The 19,032-nt window shown below is 43.4% G+C and overlaps 2 protein-coding genes and 1 long non-coding RNA gene across 4 annotated transcripts; 2 read left to right on the forward strand and 1 right to left on the reverse strand.

Moving 5' to 3' along the window:
- The first annotated feature begins 1,739 nt into the window (after positions 1–1,739).
- On the forward strand, positions 1,740–12,676 carry LOC143493591 (pterin-4-alpha-carbinolamine dehydratase-like). The gene is made up of 4 exons (XM_076992109.1): positions 1,740–1,878; positions 12,089–12,220; positions 12,301–12,381; positions 12,541–12,676. Exons 1-4 carry the CDS (start codon positions 1,876–1,878, stop codon positions 12,631–12,633), a joined length of 309 nt encoding a protein of 102 aa, XP_076848224.1. The 5' UTR covers positions 1,740–1,875; the 3' UTR covers positions 12,634–12,676.
- Positions 3,573–4,190, forward strand: LOC143493583 (uncharacterized). Its single transcript, XR_013125528.1, has 3 exons — positions 3,573–3,805; positions 3,883–3,991; positions 4,072–4,190. It is a non-coding gene; the product is annotated as an uncharacterized LOC143493583 (long non-coding RNA).
- An 876-nt stretch (positions 12,677–13,552) lies between the features above and the next one.
- Positions 13,553–18,942, reverse strand: LOC143493590 (protein kinase C delta type-like). Of its 2 annotated transcripts, XM_076992108.1 has the most exons (11): positions 18,802–18,942; positions 17,236–17,331; positions 16,873–17,040; positions 15,686–15,816; positions 15,270–15,443; positions 14,944–15,035; positions 14,763–14,825; positions 14,516–14,654; positions 14,219–14,407; positions 13,903–14,031; positions 13,553–13,747 (listed from the first exon to the last, which is right to left on the reverse strand). In XM_076992108.1, the coding sequence occupies exons 5-11, from the start codon at positions 15,369–15,371 to the stop codon at positions 13,589–13,591; spliced, it is 873 nt and encodes a 290-aa protein (XP_076848223.1). In that variant the 5' UTR covers positions 15,372–15,443; positions 15,686–15,816; positions 16,873–17,040; positions 17,236–17,331; positions 18,802–18,942; the 3' UTR covers positions 13,553–13,588. The 2 variants fall into 2 exon arrangements, with proteins under 2 accessions (XP_076848223.1, XP_076848222.1); XM_076992107.1 differs by lacking the exon at positions 18,802–18,942 and having other exon boundaries at positions 17,236–17,457.
- Positions 18,943–19,032: the final 90 nt, after the last annotated feature.

Raw genomic sequence — 19,032 nt, forward strand, 5'->3', positions numbered from 1 at the left:
GCTGGATGGAGCAGTTGGGTGAAGCAGTTAGGTGGATCCATATGTAGTGTCATGGTTTTCCTCCATTTCCCCCACAGATGACTGGGATTTGTTTCTTGTTGGAAATCCCTACAGTTTTAATATCTAGTTTGGTTGTGAATGTATCTGTGCTTTGAAATGTCAAATCAATTCAAATTAAATCAAATCAGATTTATTGTCACATCATCAGAGTACAAGAACACCGATGAGTGGAAAAACATGTTTTTGCACAAAATGCAGTCATTTTACATGTTTCTATAATGCTTACATTTTCTATACACACAAGGTTATCCAATAACAAAATTCTGAATCATATTTGTCTTATTTACAAATGCTTGCACACAGCATGTCAAAAATGAAAACCTAAGGTTCAAAACATTAAATATTGTATAAAATGCAAAGTTCTGCAAAAACAAAGGCAGCTGAAAAGTTATTACTGTAATACATATCAATGAAATAAAATGAAGTACAGTAATGTACCGGGTCAGAGAGGAGCAAATATATCAATTTGTTCTGCAATCTCAAGTGCTGGTTTGGTCTTTCACAAATGTCAGATTGGTTATAACATTGACCTTCTTTCGTTTTTGAACGATCTCTATCAGCAACTGGTTCCAGAAGCAGAAAGGGAACAGGTGGGAGGAAACACGAGGACATTTGTGATGGGACAATGTAGCATTCTGTCATTCTCATGTCATCACAAACTGGTTTATAGACCATCCAAGAGTGATGTCCCTTTTCCTCCCGCCCATCTCGCCTTTCCTCAACCCCACTAAGGAACTTTTTTCAGTCTAGAGGTGGAAGGTGTATGATCATCGGCCCCATGACCAAATGTCCCTCCTGGATGCAATGGATCCCGGCTGCAGAGACATTTCAGCTGAAGACTGCCAGGAGTGAATAAGGCATACCATTTTTTGGGTTATGCTACAATTTACAGTAATGTCCCTAATACAGTAAAATACAGACATGTATAAAGTATTAGAGACCCATACTTGAGTAAAAGTACAAGTACTCTATCAGAAAATTGACTTGAATAGAAGTTGAAGTGTTCTTTAAAAACTTTACTTAAGTGGAAGTACAGAAGTATTCAGCATTTTTTTAAGTATTGCAAGTAGTTTATAAAAAAAATTATTACTCAAGTACTGAAAGTAAAAAGTACAAGTATCTGCGTTAACGTGCTTTGATAATGTGATACTCTTATCGGGCGATATAAAAAATATCATAAAATATTTCATCGTAAGGTTTGTTGGTAATGCTCCATCAAATAATGATTTACAGCTCAAAGGTAGTTTACAGAATCTCAACATGTGTCTTGTTTAAATGAGGTGGTCAGTTATACCTACTGATCCAAGCCATCAACAATAAACATGCACTCCTCATTACCAATACAACATTGCACAGGAAATGCCTTAATTTAAATAAACAATTCCTTAAATTGTTTAAATTGTTTTAAAACTCGAGTTTAATGATCTGTCATTTTCCTGATATTCAGACAATGCACGCAATAAGGATAATCTGGCACTTTTACCTCACCTAGACACCTCACACTTAAGTTACACAGAGCCACCTACACAGGTTAAGTAGTTAACTAACTAGTTATCTGGTATGAGTGATCATTGAATATTTCATCCTTTACCCTAGTAGTGTTTTATAATTACACTGCGGGCTGCACAATCTTTTGAAAAGACAATTTGCTGACCGATTAAAGATTATCTAAAGGCTAATGTCGACAACACCAGGCTTCTACTTGGACAGCTATTGTGCCTTCAGCTATTAGAATGAATCCGCGCTGCTTCTGTCGCCTGTTCAGAGGAGGAGTGACCACAGGGAGGACGCATTGTTGCTGACAGCACCTACAACATGGTAAGTTATTTAACTCGGGTTCATATTGTCACACACGTATTCCTACATCGATGTTTTTCATTCTTGTTTTCTTCCTGCTTTGCTCCTGCTCCTGTCAGATTAGTCTGTTGCTAAAATAGCTGTTGACGGTAGTCTGTGTTATCAGCACTAATCTCTTTGGAATCTGTTGGTTGAGGATCTTTGACGCCACGCTGCTGGTTCATGTAGGCGGGATGGGGGTAATACATTTAGCAAAATGCAAAAATGTTTGTAGCATGAGACTAAAAATATCTCTTTTTTTATCCCGTGTAAACCAGCAAGTTTAGGATTATTGTTTTTAGGGGTGGGTATCACCACTGATTTCCCAGTTTGATTCGATTCCGATTCACAAGGTCCCGATTCAATTAGATTTTCGATTCAATTCAATATCGATTCTTGTAGGGAAATTTCAGTTGCAATAAAAAGTGTAGTTTGAATGTGAAATGTTGTAATGATACACGGAACACTCAAACTTTATTAAAATGTATTGCAGCAATGAAACATTTATGAACGTAGTTCTCAATATTGTAAACAAGGTCCAATAACTAAGATTTATTCATGACTGCTTTCTGACATCTTGGAGATTGTCAAATTTTTTTGCAAGAAATGGAGCTGATCAACATGTTGAGGAGTGAGACAGCTCCTTTGTGCAGTAACAGTATTGCCAGCTGTTGAGAAAACTTCACAGCTTACTTGACGCGTCACGACCGACGTGAGGGTCCGCACACCGAAAACGACGTAATATCGGTGGCTCCGCCCCTTATGGAAAGACCTCTCAATTTTTTGAAACTTTGCGTGCCGCGCCTCAGCGCAATGAACAAAGTCATGTTTGCAGGGTTCATAAACCTAAACAAGGCGGAATTAAAGCACGTCACGCGATATAAAACGCGAGACGTTAAAACGGTACGCATATGCGGGGAAAATTAGTCAATTCTAAAGATCGATCTCAGGTTTAATAAATTGATATTGAATCATTCAAATGAAGATCGATTTGAATTGAAAAATTGATTTTTTTAAACACACCCCTAACTGTTTTAGACATAAAAACAAAGACACAGTCTGACAGTTTTCATAGAATTCTGAGAGATTGGTCTGTATTCAGAAATTGCTATACTTTTTTATTTATTTATTATTATTACATTGTTATATATTTAGTACAGAATATTCATTATTTCCAGTACAATTTATACAATTTCTAATAGCCAAGGAACTATGGAACTATGTTTTTTTGTAACGTGAAATTATAACTTAATATATATAATCATAACATAAATTTTCAATGGTAAATTTACCCTACCACATCCCAATATTAGAATAAAATAGGGTTACATCATCATTGCTTCCTTCCAGATGGGGGGGGGGGGGGGGGGGCAATTTTTATGAAATTGGTTTTCTTTGTTTATTAATGGTCAATCGTGACTGGGCGGACTTATAACTCTCCACTTATTATGTCATTTTGAGCATTTATGGACTAAGTATGGGGCAGTTTAAATAAGATTGCATCAACGTTAACCTCTCATTCCTTAGAACTTTTTATAAATGACTGAATGCCATTATCTCTCCTTGCAGTCACCCTGCCTACCGACTAGTCTGTGTTAATTATGCATACTGTTACGGAACAGCTCCAGACCCTTGCCTGTGGGCGTGCCGTTACGTTGTCTGCGTGTCGTTATGTCCATGTGTGACGGGTAGGACCCGTCTAATGGCATTCAGTTCCCCTCCAGACCGTTTAGTGGCAACACCCACAGTGTCGGGGGTTGACGTTCGTCATGCGCAGTACGGCAGTAGCGACGTAATTCGCTGATTGGTCGTGCCTTTATATTCTGCCAGCCCTGCGGAAGAATGATTTGGTGTTTGGTGTGGTGCATATCGGTGGTTTGAGCTCGGCGCTGTGTCTGGATTCTATTGAGTAAGTTCACCTTCGTGATTGGCGGTATTGCTAAGGTTGTATATTACTAAACTGAGGTGTTGGTTAATGTTTTATAGATCGAAAGCTGTTCCAGAGAGTTTTAGAAGAGCACATTTTTAATACAGTGTCAAGAGACTTTATGAATTGGGGAAACAAGACGGTCGTAACAAGCCTGACGCGTTCTAGGTTGGTATGCTGGGAATTTGTAGTGTCTGTAAATGTAATTATTAGATTTATTCATACTGATATAATTTTTATTTCATTAGACACGAATTCCTAGCAGAGGAATACCATAGCACTACCTGCTGACAACAGACCGGTCCCAGTGAACAAGTGTTTGAAGTTACATCAGCACCAGTCGCTGTTTTGTTATATTGGTTTTTTTTTTTTGTGTCCGCTTGTTTGTCCTTTGTATGGTACAATTTTATTGTATTGGCCATCATTTCTGCCCTGTATTCTGATGTCAATTGGTGTCGTTGTATCATGAGCCTTGAGTAATCTCACTTCCTAAGTGAGATTGGAAGCTGACGGAAGAGTATATTTTTAACTAGAATAAATAATTGTAGCTTTTATTCTGTGACATTTAATAACTTGGATAGTAATGTTGTTTTTTCGTTCTTTGTTTATTTTCTCCAAAGGTGCTGTTGGTGGAATGCGGTACAGTGTGGGGGTTGTGTGATAGTTTGCAGTGGTTGTGTGGGGTTATTTGACTTTATTAGAGTGTGGTGGTTTTATTGCACATAATAACTTGCTGTGAACTATTGGTCCATGTTTTAGGGTGAAGCCCTCCACCGGAGTTGTGTGCCCACCACAGTAGCCTGGAGATTGTTTGTTATTTTTATTTTAAAATAAACATTGTTATTGTTGCCCTCTACTTGGTCGCCGTCTCTGCTCATTCAGTTGAGACCCCTGCGAGTGGGGAAGGGTTGCCCAAGTGATTGGGGGTGTATATCGGGGTGAGGTGGTTTTGCCAGGTTGCTGTGATTGTCCTGGGCTAAATTGGTACACCTCATTGCCTGTGTTACATTATTGGCGTAGTCAGGCAGGATCCTTTTCAGGGACGGCGTCAATTAAGTGGCGGGCAACATACTATTTGTTTCCTAATTTTTTTTAAAAAAAAAAACAGCGACTGGTTGAATCCTGGGAAGGTACGTAGGGTTTTAGCTTCTGTGTTCGGAGGTGTAAGACATACATTTTTACCGTCTCTAAATTTGTTTTGGTTATCTGTGCCAGGAGTAGACCCCATGGAGGATTGGGAGGAACAGATCAGGACTCTGACAGAGCAGGTTCAGAAGCTGCAGGCGGACAATGCTAGTCTTCACCAGAGAGTGTCAGGAGAACCAAGGACGTCAGGTCAGTCATCACAGAGTAGGGAATCTGATCCTTTGTCCACCCCAGCACAAGTCACAGAACGTTATGTTTATGTGCCCCGTGAGCGCAAGTGCCCACGGTTCTCTGGTAATGTTGCACACGATCAGGTACCCGTAGAGGAGTGGGTAGAAGAGGCACGGCAGTGTTTAAGTACTAGATATATGACTCAATTAGAGCAAGCATCGTTTTTATATGATTTATTAGATGGGGAAGCCAAGTTAGAAATAAAGTTCCGCCCCGCGGTAGATCGGAGTGATCCGGAACGTGTTTTGCAGATTTTATTGGAGACTTTTGGATGTTTGCAATCTCATATAGAAGCACAGAAGCAATTCTTTCAACGGCGCCAGCGTGAGGGGGAAACGTTGCGAGAGTTCTCCCATGCTTTGTTGTCATTAATGGAAGTGGTGAAGCGGAAGAGTCCAGGGTCTGCTACTAATGCTGATATTTTGGTTAGAGATCAGTTTATAGAATATGTGAAGGATGGTATGCTCCGTCGAGAGTTGAAACGGTTGGTTCGCAGTGATCCTAACATATCCTTCTTGACTATTCGTGGGGAAGCACAGCGCTGGGTGGCCGAAGGGGAGCGTGGGGCTACTGCACGTAGTAGGGCGTTTTCCTGTGACTCTCAATGGGAAGCTGGGTGTGATACACAGGTGGTTAATGCCACAGTTTCCTCTAGTGAAATGGCTGAGGTAAAAGAGTGTTTACGTAAACAGCAAAGTCAGCTGGATGCTATCTTAGCACAGTTAGCTAACCACCCACCATTAAGGGCTGGGACTAATAACCAGCAGACTAAGCGGTTGAGATTTGAATCTGATGGTAGGCCAATTTGCAGACAGTGTAATAGGCCAGGACATATAGCCAGATATTGTCCTGGGTCAGAGGGATGGCAGGCCACCCCAGTGAGAGAGAGACTGGGAGGTGGAAGGGTAGTAGTGTCATCCAACACCCAAGGGCAGCCACAGGGAAACTAATTCCCGCCAGTATGGAGAGCCACATGCTGGATGAGGGTTGTCGGGGCTCGGGAGCCGGTGGGTCTGATGGTATTGGTCCTAGATTGGTGGGGCAATGTCCAGTAGTTAATGTCCTAGTAGATGGAGTAGTAGTACCATCCCTTTTGGACACCGGATCCATGGTGACTACCATTACAGAACGTTTTTTTTTCGCACACTTTCAGCCTAGAGTGCAGGAGCGGCTTCAGTATTGCAGGGGGTTGCGTCTTAAAGCTGCAAACGGGTTGGATATTCCATACTGTGGTTATGTAGAGCTGGATGTAGAAGTGTTGGGAAAGCGCTTACCTGGCATGGGCATCCTGGTAGTAAAAGATTCAGGGGATGCACTTACTCAGCAGAAAAAGGGGCTAGTCCCAGGGGTGTTAGGCATGAATGTATTGACCAGCTGCTACAGAGAATTGTTTAGTCAGCATGGAGATCGGTTGTTTCAGTCCCCAGTATTGCGGGCCGCAGCGCCAGGGTGGATGCCAGCCCTCTCTGAGTGCCAAGCTTTAGAATATGTTTCTAGTTCCGGTCATATAGGTTCAGCTGTCACCCCGAGGGGTCCTGCGGTGCGGATCCCTGCTGGCACTTTGAAACTGGTTCCGGCCACGTGTCGTCAAGATCTGGCATCTTGTGTGCGTACAGTCTTACTGGAAGCTTCAGGCCAAGGACAGGATCTTCCTCCAGGATTGTTGGTCCCTAGTGCGCTTTTGCCTGTGGAGAAGGGTAGTCTGGTGGTTCCAGTAGTTAATGTTGGTCATCAAGACCAGTGGTTAAAGCCGAGGGTTGCCTTAGGGCAGCTTAGTATGGCTAGCGTGTGTCCAGCACAGTACCCCCTTTCTTTCACTGAACAAGAAGATAGTGAGGGTCCAATAGCCTATATTCAGTCAGTGGGAGTACAATGTACATCACTGGTAGATTTAGGTGAAGTCTGTTGGCCTAATTTAAAGTCTGAGGAACAGCAAGAGGCTAAAGCATTGCTTGAACAGTATGCAACAGTGTTCAGCCATGAGACAGGGGATTTGGGGTGTACAACTCTTGTTGAGCATGAAATACCACTGGTGGATGATGTCCCAGTCCGACAGCGATACCGCAGGCTTCCCCCGTCACAATATGACTTGGTAAAGGCGCATATACAAGAGCTGGTAGAGTGTGGGATAGCCAAACCGAGTTGTAGCCCCTACTCATCTCCAATTGTGGTTGTTCAGAAGAAAGACGGTTCTATACGCTTGTGCGTTGATTATCGACAGCTTAATGCAAAGACTCGTAAAGACGCATTTCCTCTCCCTAGGATTGAGGAGTCATTGGATGCACTGGTTGGAGCAAAGTTTTTTTCAACTTTAGATCTAGCTAGTGGATATAATCAGGTCCCAGTAGCTGCTAAGGATCAGGCTAAGACTGCTTTTTGTACCCCGTTTGGATTATTCGAATTCCAACGTATGCCATTTGGATTGTGTAATGCCCCAGGGACTTTTCAAAGGTTGATGGAGAGGATTTTTGGGGACCAGCGGTTCCAGTCTCTTTTACTGTATTTGGATGATGTGGTGGTGTTTTCTTCCACATTTGTAGAGCACATGGAGCGGTTGAGGCTGGTTTTGGAACGGTTGCACCAGAATGGTCTCAAACTGAAATTGAACAAATGCCATTTTTTTCAGACTGAAGTAAGATATTTAGGACATGTAGTCTCAGCAGCAGGCGTCTCCACGGATCCAGACAAGATTGCAGTAGTAGCTGAGTGGAAGGTGCCATCTACTCTGTTTCAGCTCCGTTCATTTTTGGGATTTGCATCATATTATCGCCGCTTTGTAGAGGGGTTTGCCAAGCATGCTGCACCCTTGCATAGGCTGGTTACTAAACTGCAGCCAAAGAAGGGGCTAAAGCGACAGTTGGGGTCAGTTCAGGATTATTGGAATGCAGACTGTGAACAAGCCTTTGCTTCCCTCAAGGCTAAGTTAGTGACTGCTCCCGTGTTGGGATATGCCGATTTCTCTGCACCATTTGTTCTTGAGGTGGATGCTAGCTCCCTAGGGTTAGGGGCAGTATTGTCACAGGAATGTGCAGAGGGGAGGAGACCGATTGCTTATGCAAGTCGAGGACTAAGGCCTACGGAGCGAAATATGAACAACTACAGTGCCATGAAGTTGGAGCTGCTAGCATTGAAGTGGGCGGTAACTGAAAAATTTAGAGAATATCTCTTGGGAAATTCTTTTACTGTTTACACCGACAACAACCCATTGTGCTACCTGCAGACTGCGAAGCTGGGCGCAGTGGAGCAGCGTTGGGCTGCCCAGTTGGCATTGTTTGACTTCAAGGTCATCTATCGTGCTGGTGCGACCAATAAGAATGCTGACGCCTTGTCGAGGTTGCCACTGCCCCCATCCCCAAGCAGTATGGATGAGGTGGCTGGTGGAATCGCTGTCCCACGAGGGTGTCAGGCATTGGGTGTGGCTGTTGCCTCCATGGAACCCATAGATGCGGTTCCGACTAGGAGTAAAGGAGATTTGGCCGCATTACAAGGGGAGGATGCAGTGATAAAAAGTTTTCTGTGGTACTGGCGGCAAGGAAGGTTTCCCACGAAGATGGAGAGAGCCCAGTTAGGTGGACGGGTTTTAGAGTTGCTGCGTCAGTGGAACCGTGTTCGAGACAAGGAAGGGGTTTTGTATCGAGTAACTAGGAGTCCAGTCGGTGTAGGGGAGCGTTTACAGCTGCTGCTACCCCAGGTGCTGCATGCAGAAGTGCTTACTTCACTCCACGATAATCATGGTCACCAAGGGACAGAGCGGACTGTAACCCTTATACAAACAAGGTGCTATTGGCCGTGGATGCGCCGGGATATAGAGAAATGGTGTAATGAGTGTGGCCGGTGCATAGCAGCTAAAGCCGTACGGCCCAAGGTAAGAACTTTTTTGGGGAGCCTATTGGCTTCACAGCCATTAGACATAGTGGCTATTGATTTCACTGTATTGGAGAAATCTAGTGACGGTCGAGAGAATGTGCTGATTGTCACGGATGTATTTTCAAAGTTTGCCCAGGCCTATCCAACACGAGATCAGAAGGCAAGCACAGTGGTGCAGACCCTTGTGGAAAAATGGTTCTACACATATGGGGTACCAAAGAGAATCCATTCTGATCAGGGGAGAAGTTTTGAAGGGGCATTGCTGAAACAGCTGTGTCAGTTGTATGGCATTGAGAAGAGTCGGTCTAGCCCCTACCATCCGGAGGGGAACGGTCAGTGCGAGCGATTCAATAGAACACTGCATGACTTGTTAAGGACATTGCCCCCGTGTGAGAAAAGACGATGGCCGCAACACCTGTCTACAGTGGTGTTTGCTTATAACACCACTGTGCATCAATCTACGAAACATTCTCCCTATGAGCTGATGTTTGCTCGAGAGCCTCATCTCCCCATAGATTCATTGCTGGGGGGTGAACCGGAACCTGGTGAGGTGGAGGAATTGGGAGACTGGGTACAAGAACATCGGGAGAGATTGGCAGGCGTGTTCTCTCACGCCGAAAAGCAGCTGAAGGCCGCTGCTGCTTATAGAGCAAGGCATACTCACCCCCTTCCTATTGTTCCACCTGGTACAAGAGTGTATAGACGTAATCACCCTAGAGGGCGTCATAAGATTCAGGACGAATGGGGCCCAGAGATATATGAGGTTGTGCAGTGTCTAGACGAAGTGGGGACACTGTACAAAGTTAGGCGAAGCGATGGTCCTTTTTTAGAGTTGAACATCCACCGGTCAGAGTTGCGCCCCCTTCCTGTCACCAGTGTGGAGCCAGAGAGGAGGCTTCCAGTTGGCATCGGGGTGTGGCCAAGGTCAGTGGAGGTGGATCCTATGGAAGATGTGCAGGTAGTTGAAGAGTTGCCAGAGGTTTTGGCGATTCCTCAAGCAGCCTTGCCTCAAGAGACTGAGGTAAGGTCAGTGCAGGCCCCATTTGGACTGTCGGATGTGGATGTTCCAGAGGCACCACAGGGGTTATCAGGAATAGATAGTTTGGTGGAAGGGGTGCTGTTTGATTTGCCCACAGTACCATCCGAGGGAAGTAGACAGCCAGTTGGGGAGGTGGCTCCTGTGGTGGAATTAACATCCGAGCCAGTTAGAAGGTCTCATAGGGGTACAGCAGGCCACCATACAAATCCTTTCCATTTACCAAGGTCAGTAGCAAGACCGAACAATGTTGAGGAAGAGGAGGTTACAGCTCGGTTAGCACTAGTGTCCGCTCATACTGTTTTCAGGCCATGGCAGTAAGGTTGCCCACGGGACGTGGACAAACTTGTGGGGGGGTAGATGTGACGGGTAGGACCCGTCTAATGGCATTCAGTTCCCCTCCAGACCGTTTAGTGGCAACACCCACAGTGTCGGGGGTTGACGTTCGTCATGCGCAGTACGGCAGTAGCGACGTAATTCGCTGATTGGTCGTGCCTTTATATTCTGCCAGCCCTGCGGAAGAATGATTTGGTGTTTGGTGTGGTGCATATCGGTGGTTTGAGCTCGGCGCTGTGTCTGGATTCTATTGAGTAAGTTCACCTTCGTGATTGGCGGTATTGCTAAGGTTGTATATTACTAAACTGAGGTGTTGGTTAATGTTTTATAGATCGAAAGCTGTTCCAGAGAGTTTTAGAAGAGCACATTTTTAATACAGTGTCAAGAGACTTTATGAATTGGGGAAACAAGACGGTCGTAACAAGCCTGACGCGTTCTAGGTTGGTATGCTGGGAATTTGTAGTGTCTGTAAATGTAATTATTAGATTTATTCATACTGATATAATTTTTATTTCATTAGACACGAATTCCTAGCAGAGGAATACCATAGCACTACCTGCTGACAACAGACCGGTCCCAGTGAACAAGTGTTTGAAGTTACATCAGCACCAGTCGCTGTTTTGTTATATTGGTTTTTTTTTTTGTGTCCGCTTGTTTGTCCTTTGTATGGTACAATTTTATTGTATTGGCCATCATTTCTGCCCTGTATTCTGATGTCAATTGGTGTCGTTGTATCATGAGCCTTGAGTAATCTCACTTCCTAAGTGAGATTGGAAGCTGACGGAAGAGTATATTTTTAACTAGAATAAATAATTGTAGCTTTTATTCTGTGACATTTAATAACTTGGATAGTAATGTTGTTTTTTCGTTCTTTGTTTATTTTCTCCAAAGGTGCTGTTGGTGGAATGCGGTACAGTGTGGGGGTTGTGTGATAGTTTGCAGTGGTTGTGTGGGGTTATTTGACTTTATTAGAGTGTGGTGGTTTTATTGCACATAATAACTTGCTGTGAACTATTGGTCCATGTTTTAGGGTGAAGCCCTCCACCGGAGTTGTGTGCCCACCACAGTAGCCTGGAGATTGTTTGTTATTTTTATTTTAAAATAAACATTGTTATTGTTGCCCTCTACTTGGTCGCCGTCTCTGCTCATTCAGTTGAGACCCCTGCGAGTGGGGAAGGGTTGCCCAAGTGATTGGGGGTGTATATCGGGGTGAGGTGGTTTTGCCAGGTTGCTGTGATTGTCCTGGGCTAAATTGGTACACCTCATTGCCTGTGTTACACATGTTTGTACTTCCGTGGGTGTGGGTTGTCTGTGAGCGTGTTCGTTAGTTACACCTGTGCCTTGTCTCGAGGTCACGTGGGTCTGTGTAAATCACCTATTTAATGTGCGTTCGCGCAGTGTCGTGTGCTCGTCTTTGTCTAAAGTTCATGCCTGTGCAAGCCTCCGCATTTGCGTGCTTGCACCATCCGTGCTGGGCTTTGCGTTGCGTGAGTGAAAATAAATGTTCTGTGTGCACCGTAAGACGCTGGTCGTGTCTCCTCCTTCCTCCAGCACCACAGCGTCACACATACTCTCTTTCAGAATGCCCGGCGAGGTTAAATAGTTAACTCAAGCTCAACAGTAACGGTGTATCTGCTGTAATCCAACAGGCTGGTAAGATTCAGGCACTGAGTCTGGAGGAGAGAGAGCAGCTCTTGTCTGTGATCCACAATGCCGAGTGGGTGGAGGTGGTGGGCAGAGATGCTATCTATAAGGAGTTCGTCTTTAAAGACTTTAACCAGGTGAGGATCACTGCATACATTGTTCTTGTGAAACGTCTCCCATGAACATCTATAGGAAATTATGTCATATTGTATCTTAGGCCTTCGGGTTCATGTCAAGAGTGGCACTACAGGCCGAGAAGATGGACCATCATCCTGAGTGGTTCAATGTTTACAATAAGGTACATGAGTCCTTGGAAACAAAATGTTACATGTCTGTGCTCATTTTTGGCATGTGCTCAGAGGTTATCTGATATGTAATGGAGAGAGTAGTTGAATAGCGTATCAACACTTGAGTAGTTGAACAGTATATCTTCTGTTATGGTCTTTCTTTCCACCAGGTTCAGATCACTCTAAGCACACATGATTGTGGAGGCCTTTCCCAGCATGATATCACACTTGCTACTTTCATTGACCAGGTCTCCATTTTCTGAAACAAACTCGTCTTCTTCCCTCTCGTGATAAATCGACCTGCCAATAAATTGCCTTGACTGGAACTGGACCAAACTTGTGAAATTGTCGTCACAGACAAACAGACTTTTCTTGAGATGCAGGGTCCATATTCGTAATAAATTGGAAAATGAATAATGTCTATAACCATAATTTCTGTCATGGACAGTGTCAGGAAAACATTCTGCTTTAAATGCACCAATATTCACACAGTGCACATATATACCACACATAAAGCCAAGAGAGCCTATACCAAATATATATCTTTCCACTGTACACCATACACATATACAGTATAAGACAAAAATATTTTACTTATGTTAACCTGTTAATATACATTTTAATATGCATTGTATTTATTTCCTTTCTAAGCTTTAGGCACACAAATGCCTAAACACAAAATGTTTACACCATATGCACATATGCTTAAATTAAATATACCCCTGCAAACTCACAATACAAAGCAAGAGAGTATATAACATGCATGTTCTGACTTCAACTGTACATAATCTATATCTTTTTATCTGTACTCTCATTAACCTCTTTTACAAACTGGGTTATTAACCCTTACTCTGCCGTTCCACATACTCTAAAGGTGTTATCAGTGGTGTTTATGGACACAATCAATGAGAGATGATCTAATGTTTTTGAATTACAATAATGAATGGTTACTGGAACAAAACATCTACATGGATTTAGCAAGGGTGTATCAAATATTGCCTAAAATTGAATACATAACCTGGAGGAGAAGTTATGGCCAGTTGACACCTCTGTGAATCACCCCTGATCTTGGGTGTAGTCTAAAATCCATGCCCAAAATACAGGTTTTATTTTGAGAAGGGAGAGTCAGTGACACATAAAAACACTGGCTATAAAGTTTATTCACACATTTGTACTGTATCTTCTTCTGCAGTGTTAAGAAGTGAAGCAGGTTGTCCATCACTTCTGCAGGAGATGCTCCATGCGCTGGTCGATGAAGGAAAAGCCAGCAAAGGCACTCTGGTCCATGGAGTCAACCAAACCTTTGTCACACTGGGACAGGAGGGGCTTCTGATCTAACATCTCCTGGTCAAAATTGCTACAGTCATTCGGTGATGTCTGTGGTTGGAGGAGAATGGAAGCACATCACATGATGAACAGTATCTGTATTTTTGCAATTTGCTCTATAAACATACAATATGAAAAGTAAAAAAAAAAAACAGAAATGAGAGTGGACTGTAAGAAATGGAAAGATATGGAAAGAAAGCTCATACCACTTTTGGCTTGTAAGGAGGTTCGATTTCTCTCCTCTCCAGAGCAGACCAGTTAACAGTCTTGAAGAATGACTGAAGTCGGATGTTACCCTCAACACCCAGTCTATGAGAAGGGTCTTGCTCAAACAGCTTTGTTCATGGAAGAAAACCAAAAGCAAGATTATTCATAATAGAAATATCTCAGTGTGTCTCCTTTCTAAGTGCAAAATAGCAGAACTCTGTTGATGTCTTAGTTGTGAAGTATTATTATTATTATTATTATTATTATTATTACTATTATTAATGTGTCATCAGGTGTGGTTTTGTGCATGCTTACTCTCTTTAGCATGTTTTTGGCAGGCACAGTGATGGAGCGAGGGAAGTGAGGTGGGCCACTACGGATGGACTCTAAAAGCTCGGCTTCATGATCACCATCGAATGGAGGCTGACCAATCAGCATTCCATACAGGATCACACCAAATGACCACCAGTCCACTGAAAATGAATACCGCTTACCCAGTAGGATCTACACACACACACGCACACACATTCACATTCAGGGCATACTGACTTACACTGACATTGCTACAGGTGAGAATATTCAATGTCAAATTCATTTGATGCCATCTCATACCTCAGGGGCAATGAAGCATAGTGTCCCACAGAAGGATGTGGCAAGAGTGTCTCCAAAAACATCCTCTTTGCACATGCCAAAATCCACTATCTTTATGTGACCTTCTCCGTCTAGCATCACATTATTGAACTTGAGATCCCTAATGCAGGAGAGAAATACAAAAATGTGGCATAAATGTGGTTTAGTAGACAAGAACAGTAAAGGTGAAAGTACAGAATGTCCATGTAGATTTGTTTGTGTGTGTTACCTGTAGATGATGCCCTTTCCATGGAGGAACTGCAGTCCACACACAATTTCGGCTGCATAGAATCTGGAAGGAAGAAACAAACCAGGAGCCATCAGACCGGACTATAATTACACACACCTATGTTTATATTTATATAAGGCATACAAAAAACATCATTGTGTGTGTGTGTGTGTTGCCTCACGTGGCTCTGTCGAGGTCAAAGCATCCTTCCTCCATCAAATGGAAGTACAGGTCACCTCCGTTCAAATACTCCATAACGAAAAACAAGTGCTCCTAACATGCAGACAATGCCATAAACACTTTGGTATGAGTACAAGCGGAATTACTGACTCAACAATCATCTAAATACCACAGTGATTCCATGAAGTATAAGTTACAGTAAACAGTTGTGACAATGCCTGGTGTGGTTAATTACTGCTTATACAAGAGTCCAGCTGGACATCCCATTATTGTTGACTGAGAGGTGGAGGAACTGTATAATATAACCTTTCATTTGTTCTTTACTACCTTGGTCTGAAAGGTGGAGTAAAGGTGCGTTAGGAAGGGACAGTCCCGGGCCAGAGCTAGCACCCGCTTCTCCACCATGGTGGACTCTACATCCTTATCCATCAGCACCACGACTTTCTTCAAGGCTTTCACGGCAAACCAAGCCTCACTGCCCTTAAGCTCAGCCAGAAAAACCTGAGCAGGGACCAAGGGAGATAAATATGAATGAAAGGAAAACACACACAAACACACACACACACACACACAACCATGAAATATGAAGGTTTGATGGAATAGTGTTTGTTTGGTCTATTCTTGTGGAGATTTAACAATAGAAGGGCAAAAGGACAGACATGTAAAAATGATAAGTGAATAGTCAGGAGAAGTGAAGAGAGACACAGAGTCAGTGTGTGTGTGCGTGAAGGGGAAGACTGTACCTTGCCAAAGCCTCCCCTGCCCAGTACACTGTGGAAGGTGAAGTGCTCCGCAGTGATGTGTGTCTGGTGGCTGATCCGGGACGGGGGGCGAGGACTCAAACCCTCACACAGAGGACCGCATGGAGACGCATCTACAGAGATGTACAGTACATTTTTACACATCCAGACTAACCTGGCTGACTTGGGTGAGTGCCTCAGCCAGTAGGTTCTAGCTGATGCCACACAGATTAGCCACTTTAGTTTGGCACTTGTGATGAACATTCATGCCACAGTCTGAGGACATTTTGACGATCAGAAACACAAAGACATACACATATTCTAACCCAACCCATGCACGTAATCTCTCACTCACTTCAATCCCCAAGAAGAAACATTTGAAGTGAAGCTTAAAACAAAATATATGAATAGTTGTAAGTTCAAGTGCATATAGTTTTTTTTTGTAATAAATATTTTCCATCATTCTGTGAATTACAAAGCCAGCCCTGCTCTTCCCTACAGGGATGCATGTGACACCATATGCCAAGCCCCTTCACTGCCCATTTTTAAAACTGTCACGTTGAGGACCCCGGCCCCTCCCTTTTGGGCGTGTGTTTACGTTGTCCACGTGCATCGTCTGCGTCTGTGGATCTTCGTGGTTGTGGTTGTGTGGCGCGTCTCGTAATCACGTGGGGCTAATGTGGTTTGTCTATTTAATGTGCGCTCGCTGTGCACCTGTGCTCGTCGTTGTCTACAGTCTACACGTTGTGAGTGTTTACACTGAGTGTTTTACGTGCGCTGTCTGCGCTGTCTGTTCTCTGTTAGAATAAACGTGTTGTCTATTGCCAAGCCAGGATTCATGTCTCGTCCTTTGCAACGCACCCGACGTCACAAAAACAAGTCTTAAAACCCACTTTAATTCATTGGCTTTTAACACAGCATGAGATTTTGTATATTTTTAGTTTTTACTGTTTTAGTTTAATTCTTTGATTTGTTCTATTGATTCCTTTTACCACTGTAGTTATTATTGTTTTATCCATTTTTTGTTATTATTTGTTTTATGTCTAATGTTCTATTCTTATGTACAGCACTTTGTTTCGGCTGCCGTTCTTAAAGTGCTCTATAAATAAAGCTGAGTTGAGTTATAGAAAGATAACTATTGAACATGTTGATATCAGCAAATTACAATATGTTATCAACTTGAGATTCACCTAGAGATGGGTTGTAGGAGTCCTTAGTCTCGTCCAGGAGAACCTGGAGCAGCTCCTCCCAGGCATCGTCCAGAGCACTTGTATTCAAAAAGACCTCAATCTCATCAAGGTCAATGGGGAGGTGCTCCTCACAGGGCTCATCTAGAACACTGTTAATCACAGGTGTTTCTGGAAAAACAAAAGATTTTTTCAACATACATTAATTAGGTAATATACAATAATAACAGGTGAATGTTTTTCAGCTGAACTGTGTTAATATAAGCATGTCTTGCATTGATATTAAAAGCTATTGAACAGCTTGATGTCATCAAATTAGCAAATGTGTTATCAGAAAGGAATTTTTTATGAATATGTCTTGCTTACCTAGAGGCCGGCTACGAGAGTCCTCAATCTCATCAAGGACATCGTTGATGTGCTCCTCACAGGCCTCATCCAGAGCACTTTTATTCAAAGGTGCTACTGCAAAAAAGATTTTTGCATGGTAAATGTTGCATGGTAATAACAGATGAGTGTTTTTCATTTGATCTGTGTATTTTCTGTTACTCGATATTGAACATGTTGATGTCAGAAAAATACAAAACATGTTATCAGTTTGAGAATCTCTATGCTCTTTTTTATCTAGTGGTGGTTTGCAGGAGATCTCAGGCTCGTCCAGGTCAAAACAAATATTTTTTTTTCAACAAACACTGATACTACATGAAAATGTCAGATGAGCTGTGTTATTATTTTTTTTATAATTTAATTTGTCTGGTATTGGCATCAATGAAGCTCTGACAAATTCGATGTGATCGGATATTCGGAGGTCTTATCATGAATTAAAATGTTGAATAACATTGGAATTACGCTTGGCTGTTAAACTGAAAATTTAACACCACTAAAGCCAAAATAACGACCGTACTATAAGCCGGTACTTTAGTCTCCACGATTTGAACGATCTTGTTTTAATCCCGCACCCGCCCGCCACGTACATATTTCTGTCGCCCCCGCCCGCCACATACATATTTCTGTCGCCCCCCGCCCGCCACATACATATTTCTGTCGCCCCCCGCCCGCCACATACATATTTCTGTCGCACCCGCCCGCCACGTACATATTTCTGTCGCCCCCGCCCGCCACATACATATTTCTGTCGCCCCCCGCCCGCCACATACATATTTCTGTCGCCCCCCGCCCGCCACATACATATTTCTGTCGCCCCCGCCCGCCACATACATATTTCTGTCGCCCCCGCCCGCCACATACATATTTCTGTCGCCCCCCGCCCGCCACATACATATTTCTGTCGCCCCCGCCCGCCACATACATATTTCTGTCGCCCCCGCCCGCCACATACATATTTCTGTCGCCCCCCGCCCGCCACATACATATTTCTGTCGCCCCCGCCCGCCACATACATATTTCTGTCGCCCCCCGCCCGCCACATACATATTTCTGTCGCCCCCGCCCGCCACATACATATTTCTGTCGCCCCCGCCCGCCACATACATATTTCTGTCGCCCCCGCCCGCCACATACATATTTCTGTCGCCCCCCGCCCGCCACATACATATTTCTGTCGCCCCCCGCCCGCCACATACATATTTCTGTCGCACCCGCCCGCCACATACATATTTCTGTCGCCCCCGCCCGCAATCCTAATATGAATTGAATTAATTACATTTAGTACTTGAAATTTTCTTATGTATTTATTAAAACAGCAATTATATTGCTGGATCGCGCTGTCCCATTTCTTACCACTTAACACATGCCGTCAGGTGTACACCAACACTTTCTGACATCTATCACAACAAGCAAATGGTAGACGATTTCCATCATATCCATTATAGCCCGGTGTGGCTTATACAACATTTTCCATTAAAAAAACTTGGTAGGTGCGGCTTAATAAATATTAATTAAAATAAGTTGTCGCCATTGTACTCATTTACTCACTCAGCCCATGGGTGTTGTCGGTCTCCTGTTTTGTTTTTGTTTTGTTTTTTCTTTTTTTCTGTTTAACTCTGTCTCTTCTGGATTCCTCCTCTGTGTCTGAAACATCAGAATCTTCTTGGGTGCCTCCACAGCACCAACACCAGAGACACTTCCTTTTAATATCTTTCCACTTCATCATCTTTATACAGACTGATATGAAATTATACTGTACATGCAATTATATACCCTCAT

Source organism: Brachyhypopomus gauderio, unplaced genomic scaffold (assembly GCF_052324685.1).
Source record: "Brachyhypopomus gauderio isolate BG-103 unplaced genomic scaffold, BGAUD_0.2 sc89, whole genome shotgun sequence".
Classification (NCBI taxonomy): domain Eukaryota; kingdom Metazoa; phylum Chordata; class Actinopteri; order Gymnotiformes; family Hypopomidae; genus Brachyhypopomus; species Brachyhypopomus gauderio.